Source organism: Panulirus ornatus, chromosome 41 (assembly GCF_036320965.1).
Source record: "Panulirus ornatus isolate Po-2019 chromosome 41, ASM3632096v1, whole genome shotgun sequence".
Taxonomy (NCBI): Eukaryota; Metazoa; Arthropoda; class Malacostraca; order Decapoda; family Palinuridae; genus Panulirus; species Panulirus ornatus.
The window spans coordinates 21413056-21428093 of record NC_092264.1 but is presented as its reverse complement, the minus strand read 5'-3'; the positions used below and the strand labels follow the sequence as shown (position 1 = coordinate 21428093).

Here is a 15038-nt window from a genome sequence, read left to right as displayed (position 1 = left end):
TCCCAAGCTCTCTCATCCCAACAGACGTCATACTTGCCTCTCTTTCCAAAACTCTTGCATTCACCTCCCTAACAACCCCATCCATAAACAATTAAACAACCATGGAGACATCACACACCCCTGCCGCAAACCTACATTCACTGAGAACCAATCACTTTCCTCTCTTCCTACACGTGCACATGCCTTACATCCTTGATAAAAACTTTTCATTTCTTCTAAGAACTTGCCTCCCACACCATATATTCTTAATACCTTCCACAGAGCATCTCTATCAACTCTATCATATGCTTTCTCCAGATCCCTAAATGCTACATACAAATCCATTTGCTTTTCTAAGTGTTTCTCACATACATTCTTCAAAGCAAACACCTGATCCACACATCCTCTACCACTTCTGAAACCACACTGCTCTTCCCCAATCTGATGCGCTGTACATGCCTTCACCCTCTCAATCAATACCCTCCCATATAATTTACCAGGAATACTCAACTAACTTATACCTCTGAAATTTGAGCACTCACTCTTATCCTCTTTGCCTTTGTACAATGGCACTATGCACTCATTCCACCAATCCTCAGGCACCTCACCATGAGTCATACATACATTAAATAACCTTACCAACCAGTATACTTATGTATATCTCGCTTTTTAAACCAGGTATTCCCAATCACCAGTCCTTTTTCAGCACATAAATCTACAAGCTCTTCACCATTTCCATTTACAACTCTGAACACCCCATGTATACCAATTATTCCCTCAACTGCCACATTACTCACCTTTGCATTCAAATCACCCATCACTATAACCCGGTCTTGTGCATCAAAACCACTAGCACACTCATTCAGCTGCTCCCAAAACACTTGCCTCTCATGATCTTTCTTCTCATGCCCAGGTGCACATGCACCAATAATCACCCATCTCTCTCTATCAACTTTCAGTTTTACCCATATTGATCTAGAATTTACTTTCTCACATTCTATTATATACTCCCACAACTCCTGTTTCAGGAGTAGTGCTACTCCTTCCCTTGCTCTTGTCTTCTCACTAACCCCTGACTTTATTCCCAAGACATTCCCAATATATTATTATTATCCCTGGGGATAGGGGAGAAAGAATACTTCCCACATATTCCCTGTGTGTGGTAGAAGGCAACTAAAAGGAGAGGGAGTGGGGGGCTGGAAATCCTCCCCTCTTGTGTTTTTTTTTTTTTTTTTTAAAGAAGGAGCAGAGAAGGGGGTCAGGTGAGGATATTCCCTCAAAGGCCCAGTCCTCTGTTCTTAATGCTACCTCGCTAATGCGGGAAATGGTGAATAGTTGAAAGAAAAGATATATATTTTTTTATTTTTTTTTTTATTTTTTTTTTATACTTTGTCGCTGTCTCCCGCGTTTGCGAGGTAGCGCAAGGAAACAGACGAAAGAAATGGCCCAACCCCCCCATACACATGTACATACACACGTCCACACATGCAAATATACATACCTACACAGCTTTCCATGGTTTACCCCGGACGCTTCACATGCCTTGATTCAATCCACTGACAGCACGTCAACCCCTGTATACCACATCGCTCCAATTCACTCTATTTCTTGCCCTCCTTTCACCCTCCTGCATGTTCAGGCCCCGATCACACAAAATCCTTTTCACTCCATCTTTCCACCTCCAATTTGGTCTCCCTCTTCTCCTCGTTCCCTCCACCTCCGACACATATATCCTCTTGGTCAATCTTTCCTCACTCATTCTCTCCATGTGCCCAAACCATTTCAAAACACCCTCTTCTGCTCTCTCAACCACGCTCTTTTTATTTCCACACATCTCTCTTACCCTTACGTTACTTACTCGATCAAACCACCTCACACCACACATTGTCCTCAAACATCTCATTTCCAGCACATCCATCCTCCTGCGCACAACTCTATCCATAGCCCACGCCTCGCAACCATACAATATTGTTGGAACCACTATTCCTTCAAACATACCCATTTTTGCTTTCCGGGATAATGTTCTCGACTTCCACACATTTTTCAAGGCTCCCAAATTTTTTTTTTTTTTTTTTTTTTTTTTGTCGCTGTCCCGCGTTTGCGAGGTAGCGCAAGGAAACAGACGAAAGAAATGGCCCAACCCACCCCCATACACATGCCTTGATTCAATCCACTGACAGCACGTCAACCCTGGTATACCACATCGCTCCAATTCACTCTATTCTTTGCCCTCCTTTCACCCTCCTGCATGTTCAGGCCCCGATCACACAAAATCTTTTTCACTCCATATATACATATATATATATATTTTGCTTTGTTGCTGTCTCCCGCTTTAGCAAGTTAGCGCAAGGAAACAGACGAAAGAATGGCCCAACCCACCCACATATACATGTATATACATACACATCCACACATGCAAATATACATACCTATACATCTCAATGTATACATATATATTCACACAGACATATACATATATACACATGTACATGATTCATACTGTCTGCCTTTGTTCATTCCCATCGCCACCCCGCCACACATGAAATAACAACCCCCTCCCCCCTCATGTGCACGAGGTAGCGCTAGGAAAAGACAACTAAGGCCACATTCGTTCACACTCAGTCTCTCGCTGTCGTGTATATTGCACCAAAACCACAGCTCCCTTTCCACATCCAGGCCCCACAGAACTTTCCATGGTTTATCCCAGACACTTCTCATGCCCTAGTTCAATCCATTGACAGCACGTTGACCCCAGAATACCACATCATTCCAATTCACTCTATTCCTTGCATGCCTTTCACCCTTCTGCATGTTCAGGCCCCGATCACTCAAAATTTTTTTCATTCTATCTTTCCACCTCCAGTTTGGTCTCCCACTTCTCGTTCCCTCCACCTCTGACACAGTAACCTCTTTGTCAATCTTTCCTCACTCATTCTCTCCATGTGACCACACCATTCAAAACTCCCTCTTCTACTCTCTCAACAACACTCTTTTTACTGCTACACATCTCTCTTACCCTTCCATTACTTACTCGATCAAACCACCTTACACCACATATTGTCCTCAAACATCTCATTTCCAGGACATCCACCCTCCTCCGCACAATTCTATCTATAGCCCACGCCTCGCAACCATATATCATTGTTGGAGCCACTATTCCTTCAAACATACCCATTTTTGGTTTGGCAAGTAAGGCACACGACCTCATTAGGTAAGTGTCACGCACATAAGTCAAGTAAGGAATGTGTTCCCAAGGGCAAAGATTGGTTCAGCAAAAGGAAGTGATCATTGTTAAGGGTGGGTGACAAGAAGATAAGTTTTAGGTGACGAAGGACTGGTGTTGGGTCATGTCATAACTCCTAAACTTGTACAGTATGACAATTCTTTTGATTATGAATGGATCCAAGTTGTACATACCGAGGATGATGTTTAAGATTATTGTGAAAGCTGTGTATAGTGAGCCAACACTTATGTGGTTGTCAAGTTGCATTTCTCTGACCTGGGTAGCTGTCTTTTCTTTCTGCCTCACTAACGTATGGACTACTGGCACTCTGTCCACAAACATGTAATCTCTCCTTGTCATTGTAACACTTAACTCACACAGTTCATACTTCATAACTCTAGATTTTCCTGTTGTGAGCATTATGCACTAGCCCTGCCTTTTGGCAAAGTTGTAGGAGCAGAAGATAGAAATAGTCGGTAGAAGCATTTATGCAGGATTGTCAGGTAGAAGTAGTATGTAGGAGCTTTAGATAACCATAGTCGTAAAGAAAATTAGATAGGAGGCTCTGCAAACACTATGCTAAACTTGCTCTCTGCCAGTGGTGTATTAAGGATGAGGCACTAGAGTTCTTTAGTTATGGAGACTCTGTTGCCATGGCCACCCCTTTGTGGGAATTCCAGTTGGAACAGGTATCAGAGATATAGATAGATAGTTATTCCAAACATCTGTAATAATGGAAAGTGGAACTTGATCAATTTACAGTTTAAGACTTCATCGTTGCATTCAAAAGTGGCATGCATGTTGGGCACTTGCATATCATCAGAGAGAGATTACTTTGAAGGGACTGCTTTTTGATATAACATGTATGTACACAGCTCTTTAAAATGGAGGCTAAGTCTCTGTACTTTTTGATCACACCTCATATATAAGGAACACATGCTACTCTCAGTCTGAAAGCAAAGGGACAGAATGATATCTCAAACAGAAAATCTGAATCAGATAGCAGCGATGCACCCAAGTGGCAGTTTGTGTGCAGTTGCATATTTGTACATGTATGGGGAAGTTGTGTGATGAGCCCCATCTCTTGGACTTTATATCTTTGTAAACTTGTGTATACTGTCAGGATTCACAGTTTTATCACTCGGTGTATTCCATTCTGCCACAGCTGTAATTTTAAGATCATTTCTTAATGTTTTATCTATCAGTTACTTACATAATCCCAGGATCCCTCTATGGAGCTCTTGTAGCTTCAAGGTGCACTTCATGTGGGACCAGGGTAAGGTGGGTTTGTTTGGAGCTGGAATGTCCTCACAGAACCTGTATTACTTTTGGTTCTTTACCAATGACACAGCTTTATTGAAGCTAATTTCTAAATTGCAGTGTTACCACTTGCAGATGAAGCCTGGGAATGCCATTTCTTGCACCCTTTATCATTTTGTTTTCTAGCTGCTTTCTGTGCTTCTTTAGGGCCATGAATGATTAAAGCAAGCCCCCCAAAAAACTGTGGGACAAGTATAAGCATGTGCCCTCATGATTGACCAAATTGATTGATTAGAGTCAAATCACATGCTTGATTTATGTATATGTGTGTCATTAGTAAAGTAGTGCCATGTTTGATTGTCTTACCAGAATGAGGGAATCTTTTTCCCAAGACAGTGAACAGTTCAATAGCAACTTTCCTTGTGCTAGACTTTATACCATATCATTTAGTCAAGTGTATGCTGAGCTTACTGTCAGGTTCATATTTGAACTTAGACTGAACACGCTGACAGTACATGTGTTACCTGTTGACAGATCTTATGTATTGGATAAACAAATTGTAACATGATTTTAAGCTGTAAATGGGGTAGACCCTCTTTTAGCAGGCTCTTAATATAGTAGTGATTTGTTTATTTCTTATGTTAGTTGGTAAGGTGAGGAATAGGATGCATTTAGGGTAGCAGTGATGGCATGTGCAACAGATGCCTGTGGCATGAGAAATGTGGGAGATGGGCTGATCAGAAAGGGAATTGAGTGGTGGAATGAAGAAGTAGTGTTGTTAGTGAAAGAGGAAAGAGAGGCATTTTAACATTACTTAAATGAAGGGAGTGCAAATGACTGAGAAATGAATAAAAGAATGCGACAGGAGGTCAAGAGGAAGGTGTAAGGGTTGAAAAAGAGGACAAATGAGAGTTGGGGTGAAAGAGTATCATTAAACTTAAGGGAGAATAAAAAGATGTTTTGAAAGAGGTAAATAATGTGCGTAAGGCAAGAGAACAAATGGGAACATCAGTGAAGGGGGCAAGTGGGGACCTGATGACAGGTAGTGATTAAGTGAGGAGATGGATTGAGTATTTTGAATGTTTGTCGAATGTGTTTGATGATAGAGTGGTAGATGTAGGGTGTTTTGGTTTGGATGAAGTGCAGTGAGAGTGTCAGGGAGAATGGTTTGGTTATAGAGGGAAAAGGTTATAAAAGTTTTGTGGAAGATGAAATCCAACAAGGCTGCGGGTTTGGATGGTATTGCAGTTGAATTTATTAAGAAAGGGGGTGACTGTGTTGTTGACTGGTTGGTAAGGATATTCAGTGTATGTATGGATCATGATGAAGTGCCTGAGGATTGGTGGAATGCATGAATAGTGCCATTATACAAAGGCAAAAGGGATAAAGGTGAGTGTTCAAACTACAGAGGCATAAGTTTGTTGAGTATTCCCGGGAAATTGTATGGGAGGGTATTGATTGAGAGGATGAAGGCATGTACAGAGCATCAGATTAGGGAAGTGTAGTGTGGTTTCAGAAGTGGTGGAGGATGTGTGAATCAGGTGTTTGCTTTGAAGAATGAATGTGAGAAATACTTAGAACAACAGATGGATTTGTATGTAACATTTATGGGTTTGGAGAAGGCATATGATAGTGTTGATAGAAATGCTATGTGGAAGGTCGTAAGAGTATTTGGTGTGGGAGGTAAGCTGCTAGAAGCATTGAAAAGTTTTTACCAAGGATGTAAGGTATGTGTAAGAGTAGGAACAGGAGAGTGATTGGTTCCTAGTAAAGGTCGATCTGTGGCAGGGGTGTGTGATGTCCCCATGGTTGTTTAATTTTTTATAGATGGGGTGGTGGGGTGGTTAGGGAGGTAAATGCAAGAGTTTTGGAGAGAGAGAGAGAGAGAGAGAGAGAGAGAGAGAGAGAGAGAGAGAGAGAGAGAGAGAGGGGGGGGGAGTATGCAGTCTGTTGGGGATGAGAGGGCCTGGGAAGTGAGTCAGTTGTTATTTGCCGATGATATCGAACTGGTGGCTGATATGAGTGAGAAAGAGCAGAAGTTGGTAAGTGAGTTTGGAAAAGTGTGTGAATGGAGAAAGTTGAGAGTATATGTGAATAAGAGCAAGGTTATTAGGTTCAGTAGGGTTGAGGGACAAGTTAGTTGTGATGTGAGTTTGAATGGAGAAAAATTAGAGGAAGTGAAGTGTTTTAGATATTTGGGAGTGGACTAAGTAGCAAATAGACCCACGGAATCGGAAGTGAGTCACAAAGTGGGGGAGGGGGCGAAGGTTTTGGGAGCAATGAAGAATGTGTGGAAGGAGAGAACGTTATTTTAGATAACATGGATAACAAAAATGGATATGTTTGAAGGAATTGTAGTTCCAACAATATTATATGGTTGCAAGGCATGGGCTATAGAGAGGGTTGTACGAAGGAAGGTGGATGCATTGGCATTGAAATATTTGAAGACAATATATGGTGTGAGATAGTTTAATCAAGTAAGTAATGAAAGGGTAAGAGATATGTGTGGAAATAAAAAGAGTGGTTGAGAGAGCAGAAGAGGGTGTGTTGAAATAGTTTGGACATATAGAGAAAATGAGTGAGGAAAGGTTGACAAAGAGGATATGTCTGTCGGAAGTGGAGAGAACAAGGGGAAGCAGGAGGTGGAAGGATGGAGTGAAAAAAGATTTTCATCAGTTGGGGCTTAAACACACGGGAGGGTGAGAGGTGTGCAAGGAATAGAGTGAATTGGAACATTGTAGTATATCAGGTTTGATGTGCTGTCAGTGGACTGAACCAGGGCATGTGAAATGTCTGGGGTAAAACTATGGAAAGGTCTGTAGGGCCTGGATGTGGATAGGAAGCTGTGGTTTCAGTGCATTACACATGACAGTTAGAGACTGAGCATGAACGAATGTGGCCTTTTTTGTCTGTTTTTCTGGTGCTACCTTGCTGAAGCAGAGGGTAGCAATGCTGTTTCCTGTGAGGAGGGTGACACCAAAAATTGACAAAGGCAAGCATGTATGAATATGTACATGTATATATGTATAAGTCTGTGTCTGTGTATGCATATGTATGTAAGAACATGTGTGTATATGGGCATTTATGTATATATATATGTTGTTCGCTGATGATACAGCGCTGGTGGCTGATTCATGTGAGAAACTGCAGAAGCTGGTGACTGAGTTTGGTAAAGTGTGTGGAAGAAGAAAGTTAAGAGTAAATGTGAATAAGAGCAAGGTTATTAGGTACAGTAGGGTTGAGGGTCAAGTCAATTGGGAGGTGAGTTTGAATGGAGAAAAACTGGAGGAAGTAAAGTGTTTTAGATATCTGGGAGTGGATCTGGCAGCGGATGGAACCATGGAAGCGGAAGTGGATCATAGGGTGGGGGAGGGGGCAAAAATTCTGGGGGCCTTGAAGAATGTGTGGAAGTCGACAACATTATCTCGGAAAGCAAAAATGGGTATGTTTGAAGGAATAGTGGTTCCAACAATGTTGTATGGTTGCGAGGCGTGGGCTATGGATAGAGTTGTGCGCAGGAGGATGGATGTGCTGGAAATGAGATGTTTGAGGACAATGTGTGCTGTGAGGTGGTTTGATCGAGTGAGTAACGTAAGGGTAAGAGAGATGTGTGGAAATAAAAAGAGCGTGGTTGAGAGAGCAGAAGAGGGTGTTTTGAAGTGGTTTGGGCACATGGAGAGAATGAGTGAGGGAAGATTGACCAAGAGGATATATGTGTCGGAGGTGGAGGGAACGAGGAGAAGAGGGAGACCAAATTGGAGGTGGAAAGATGGAGTGAAAAAGATTTTGTGTGATCGGGGCCTGAACATGCAGGAGGGTGAAAGGAGGGCAAGGAATAGAGTGAATTGGAGCGATGTGGTATACCGGGGTTGACGTGCTGTCAGTGGATTGAATCAAGGCATGTGAAGCGTCTGGGGTAAACCATGGAAAGATGTGTAGGTATGTATATTTGCGTGTGTGGACGTATGTATATACATGTGTATGGGGGGGTTGGGCCATTTCTTTCGTCTGTTTCCTTGCGCTACCTCGCAAACGCGGGAGACAGCGACAAAGTATAATAAAAATAAATAAATATATATATATATATATATATATATATATATATATATATATATATATATATATATATATATATATATATATCTCCCTGGGGATAGGGGAGAAAGAATACTTCCCACGTATTCCCTGCGTGTCGTAGAAGGCGACTAAAAGAGGAGGGAGCGGGGGGCTGGAAATCCTCCCCTCTCGTTTTTTTTTTTAATTTTCCAAAAGAAGGAACAGAGAATTGGGCCAGGTGAGGGTATTCCCTCAAGGCCCAGTCCTCTGTTCTTAACGCTACCTCGCTAATGCGGGAAATGGCGAATAGTTTGAAAGAAAGAAAAGATATATATATATATATATATATATTCTTTTCTTTCTTTTCTTTCAAACTATTCGCCATTTCCCGCATTAGCGAGGTAGCGTTAAGAACAGAGGACTGGGCCTTGAGGGAATACCCTCACCTGGCCCAATTCTCCGTTCCTTCTTTTGGAAAATTAAAAAAAAAACGAGAGGGGAGGTTGTCCAGCCCCCCGCTCCCTCCCCTTTTAGTCGCCTTCTACGACACGCAGGGAATACGTGGGAAGTATTCTTTCTCCCCTATCCCCAGGGATAATATATATATATATATATATATATATATATATATATATATATATATATATATATATATATATATATATATATTTTTTGCTTTGTCGCTGTCTCCCGCGTTTGCGAGGTAGTGCAAGGAAACAGACGAAAGAAATGGCCCAACCCACCCCCATACACATGTACATACATACACGTCCACACACGCAAATATACATACCTACACAGCTTTCCATGGTTTACCCCAGATGCTTCACATGCCCTGATTCAATCCACTGACAGCACGTCAACCCCGGTATACCACATCGATCCAATTCACTCTATTCCTAGCCCGCCTTTCACCCTCCTGCATGTTCAGGCCCCGATCACTCAAAATCTTTTTCACTCCATCTTTCCACCTCCAATTTGGTCTCCCACTTCTCCTCGTTCCCTCCACCTCCAACACATATATCCTCTTGGTCAATCTTTCCTCACTCATTCTCTCCATGTGCCCAAACCACTTCAAAACACCCTCTTCTGCTCTCTCAACCACGCTCTTTTTATTTCCACACATCTCTCTTACCCTTACATTACTTACTCGATCAAACCACCTCACACCACACATTGTCCTCAAACATCTCATTTCCAGCACATCCACCCTCCTGCGCACAACTCTATCCATAACCCATGCCTCGCAACCATACAACATTGTTGGAACCACTATTCCTTCAAACATACCCATTCTTCAAGGCTCCCAGGATTTTCGCCCCCTCCCCCACCCTATGATTCACTTCCACTTCCATGGTTCCATCTGCTGCCACATATATATTTTTATTATTGTTATTATTTTGCTTTGTCGCTGTCTCCCGCATTTGCGAGGTAGCGCAAGGAAACAGACGAAGGAAATGGCCCAACCCACCCCCATACACATGTATATACACACACGTCCACACACGCAAATATACATACCTATACATCTCAATGTACACATATATATACACACACAGACACATACATATATACCCATGCACACAATTCACACTGTCTGCCTTTATTCATTCCCATCGCCACCTCGCCACACATGGAATACCATCCCCTCCCCCCTCATGTGTGCGGGGTAGCGCTAGGAAAAGACAACAAAGGCCTCATTCGTTCACACTCAGTCTCTAGCTGTCATGCAATAATGCCCGAAACCACAGCTCCCTTTCCACATCCAGGCCCCACACAGCTTTCCATGGTTTACCCCAGACGCTTCACGTGCCCTGATTCAATCCACTGACAGCATGTCAACCCCGGTATACCACATCGATCCAATTCACTCTATTCCTTGCCCGCCTTTCACCCTCTTGCATGTTCAGGCCCCGATCACTCAAAATCTTTTTCACTCCATCTTTCCACCTCCAATTTGGTCTCCCACTTCTCCTTGTTCCCTCCACCTCTGACACATATATCCTCTTGGTCAATCTTTCCTCACTCATTCTCTCCATGTGCCCAAACCATTTCAAAACACCCTCTTCTGCTCTCTCAACCACGCTCTTTTTATTTCCACACATCTCTCTTACCCTTACGTTACTTACTCGATCAAACCACCTCACACCACACATTGTCCTCAAACATCTCATTTCCAGCACATCCACCCTCCTGCGCACAACTCTATCCATAGCCCACGCCTCGCAACCATACAACATTGTTGGAACCACAATTCCTTCAAACATACCCATTTTTGCTTTCCGAGATAATGTTCTCGACTTCCACACATTCTTCAAGGCTCCCTGGATTGTCGCCCCCTCCCCCACCCTATGATTCACTTCCGCTTCCATGGTTCCATCCACTGCCAGATCCACTCCCAGATATCTAAAACACTTTACTTCCTCCAGTTTTTCTCCATTCAAACTTACCTCCCAATTGACTTGACCCTTAACCCTACTGTACCTAATAACCTTGCTCTTATTCACATTTACTCTTAACTTTCTTCTTTCACATACTTTACCAAACTCAGTCACCAGCTTCTTCAGTTTCTCACATGAATCAGCCACGAGCGCTGTATCATCAGCGAACAACAACTGACTCACTTCCCAAGCTCTCTCATCCACAACAGACTTCATTCTTGCCCCTCTTTCCAAAACTCTTGCATTCACTTCCCTAACAACCCCATCCATAAACAAATTAAACAACCATGGAGACATCACACACCCCTGCTGCAAACCTACATTCACTGAGAACCAATAACTTTCCTCTCTTCCTACACGTACACATGCCTTACATCCTCGATAAAAACTTTTCACTGCTTCTAACAACTTGCCACCCACACCATATATATATATATATATATATATATATATATATATATATATGTGTGTGTGTGTGTGTGTGTGGTTTTGTGGTTTTGGTGCATTACACATGACAGCAAGAGACTGAGTGTGAACAATTGTTGCCTCTTATGTCTGCTTTCCTGGTGCTACTTTGCTGAAGCAGGGGGTAGCAGTGCTGTTTCCTGTAGGGTGGATTGGTGCCAGGGATGGATGAAGGCAAGCAAGTATGAATATGTACATGTGTATATATGAATATGTGTGTGTTTGTGTATGTATGTATATGTTGATATGCATAAGTGTACATGTATGTATGTGTGCATATATGGGTGTTTATGTATATATTTGTGTATACGAGTGGATGGGCTTTTCTTCGTCTGTTTCCTGATGGTACCTTGCTGATGTGGGAAACAGTGATCAAGTATGGTATAATATATAATATAATGTCAGTTGGTTACTAATTTGATATGGTCATATATGGGAATTAGACCATTTTTCATCATTCTACTCATAAAGTGTACACATGGTGAGGCTCCTAAGAGGTGATTGATCTAACATTCACTTTCTCCTTTTTATTTGGGTTTATTATGAAATGCATTTTCATAAGTTATTGATCATCAGACTTTGTTTCTGTGGAATATTAGTGATCATAAAGTAGCTTGTTGTTGTTGCAGTGCACAAGCTATTTGATTAATCTGATTTTTTAATAAATTGTTCTTTCTTATAGGGAAAAGGAGAAGGACAAAGACAAGAAGGATGATAGTCGGTGAGTTACTGAATAGGTTTTGATCCACGTTTGTCATTTATATCGTTTTTTTGTGGTAAACCATGTGCGAAGATGCATAACATCAGGTGTTGTGTAAAGTATCATTTCCATTACTGGATCATAGTAGTGCAGGAAAGCTGAACATAAGAAATTTGTCATAAATGTAGACCTAGCTAAGCATTTATTGCTCAAAAATTCATTTGTATAATCATCAATCTATTTGTACATATTTTGAGTTTTGACTTTTGCTTTGAAACCTCTCTCTGTGCTTTAAAGGAATACAAATAGCAGCAGACCACTGGGTCCTTTGGAGTTTTTTGTGATTGTGGAGATTAGAATCATGGGCGTTTATTAGTAAGAGAAGAAAAGCAAACAGGTAACTTAAGGAGGTATGCCTGTAATTTTATATGTGATTAGGTAAGGCGTTAAAGCAAAGTATTTATCAAAATACATTTTAAGAATGTATGGCGTGGGAGGTAAGCTGCTAGTAGCAGTGAGAAGTTTTTATCGAGGGTGTAAGGCATGTCTACAAGTAGGAAGAGAGGAGAGAGATTGGTTCCCAGTGAAAGTTGGTCTGCAGCAAAGGATGTGTCATGTCACCATGGTTATTTGATTTTTTTTGTGGATGAAATGGTGAGGGAGGAGGTAAATGCAAGAGTTTTGGAGAGAGGGGTAAGTATGCAGTCTGTTGGGGATGAGAGGGCCTGAGAAGTTAGTCAATTGTTGTTCGCTGATGATTCAGCACTGGTGAATGATTCGAGTGAGAAACTGCAGGAGTTGGTGAGTGAGTTTGGAAGAGTGTGTGAGAGGAGAAAGTTGAGAATAAGTGTGAGTAAAAGCAAGGTTATTAGGCTCATCAGGGTTGAGGGACAAGTTAATTGGGATGTAAGTTGGAATGTAGAAAAATTGGAGTAAGTGAAGTGGTTTAGATATCTGGGAGTGGACTTAGCAGTAATGGAAGTGGAAGTGAGTCATAAAGTGGGTGTAGGGGCGAAGGTTCTGGAATCAATGAAGAATGTGTGGAAGGAGATATCTTGGAGAGCAAAACTGGGTATGTTTGAAGGAATAGTAGTACCAACATTGTTTTATGGTTGCAAGGTATGGGCTATGGATAGGATTGTACAGAGGAGGGTGGATGTGTTGGAAATGAAATGTTTGAGGACACTGTGGTGTGACGTGGTTTGATTAAGTAATGAAAGGGTAAGAGAGAGGTGTGGTAATAAAAAGAGTGTGGTAAAGAGAGCAGAAGAGGGTATGTTGAAATGGTTGGGAGATATGGAGGGAACAAGACGTGGGAGACCATATTGGAGGTGGAAGGATGGAATGAAAATGATTTTGAGTGATTGGGGCCTGAACATGCAGGAGAGTGAAAGGCATGCACAGATTAAAGTGAATTGGAACATTGTGGTATACTGGGGTCGACATGCCATCAATGGACTGAACTAGGGCATGTGAAATATCTGTGGTTAACCATGGAAAGGTCTGCGAGGGCCTGGATATAGATAGGGAGTTGTGGTTTCGGTGCATTACACACGAGATAGAGAATGTATGTGAGCAGATGTAACCTTTGTTTGTTTGTTTCCTGGCACTACCTTGCTGTCACATGCTATTTCCTGTGAGGTGAGGTGGCATCAGGAATAGATAAAGGCTAGTGAGATTTGATATGTGCACGTTTGTATATTTATTTTTTATTATGCTTTGTCGCTGTCTCCCGCGTTAGTGAGGTAGCGCAAGGAAACTGACGAAAGAATGGCCCAACCCACCCACATACACATATATATACATGAACGCCCACACACGCACATACACATACCTATACATTTCAACGTATATATACATATCCATACACAGACATACATATATACTTTTTTCTTTTCTTTTAAACTATTCGCCATTTCCCACGTTAGCGAGGTAGCGTTAGGAACAGAGGACTGGGCCTTTTTTGGAATATCCTCACCTGGCCCCCTCTGTTCCTTCTTTTGGAAAATTTAAAAAAAAAGAGAGGGGAGGATTTCCAGCCCCCCGCTCCCTCCCCTTTTAGTCGCCTTCTACGACACGCAGGGAATACGTGGGAAGTATTCTTAATCCCCTACATCCCCTACATTCATTCCTGCCACCACCCCACCACACATAAAATGACACCCCCTTCTCCCTGCGTGTGCGCTAGGTAGTGCCAGGAAACGACAACAAAGGCCACATTCGTTTACACTCAGTTTCTAGCTGTCATGTGTAATGCACTGAAATCACAGCTCCCTTTCCACATTCAGGCCCCACAAAACTTTCCATGGTTTACCCCAGATGCTTTACATGCCCTGGTTCAATCCAGGAGGGTGAAAGGCATGCAAGGAATAGAGTAAATTGGAACGATGTGGTATACTGGGGTTGACGTACTGTCATTGGATTGAACCAGGGCAAGTGAAGTGTCTGGGTTAAACCATGGAAAGTTTTGTGGGGCCTAGATGTGGAAAGGGAGCTGTGGTTTCGGTGCATTATACAATACAGCTAGAGACTGAGGGTGAACGAATGTGGCCTTTGATTTTTCCTATCGCTACCTCGTGCACATGTGGGGGAGGGGGTTGTCGTTTCATGTGTGGCAGGGTGGCGACAGGAATGAATAAGGGCAGACTATGAATTATGTACATATGTATATATGTATATGTCTGTGTGTGTATTTATATATATATATATGTTGAGAAGTATAGACATGTGTATATGCGTGTGTGGACGTGTATGTATATACATGTATATGTGGGTGGGTTGGGCCATTATTTCAATTGTTTCCTTGCGCTGCCTTGCTAATGTGGGAAACAGCGACAAAGTATAATATGAAAAAAGAGGGAAAACAGAAGGAGTCACTCGGGGAGTGCTCATCCCCCTCGAAAGCTTAGAATGG

General features: G+C 42.2%; 1 protein-coding gene across 1 annotated transcript in view; it reads left to right on the top strand.

Annotated features, from left to right (window-relative positions):
• The window catches only part of LOC139761754 (uncharacterized), a 55379-nt gene extending 43143 nt beyond the window's left edge, over nucleotides 1-12236 (top strand). Inside the window, exon 4 of the mRNA XM_071686188.1 lies at nucleotides 12107-12236. Coding sequence (XP_071542289.1) covers nucleotides 12107-12149 — 43 coding nt within the window. The 3' untranslated portion in view covers nucleotides 12150-12236. The remainder of the gene's footprint in view (nucleotides 1-12106) is intronic.
• Nucleotides 12237-15038: the final 2802 nt, after the last annotated feature.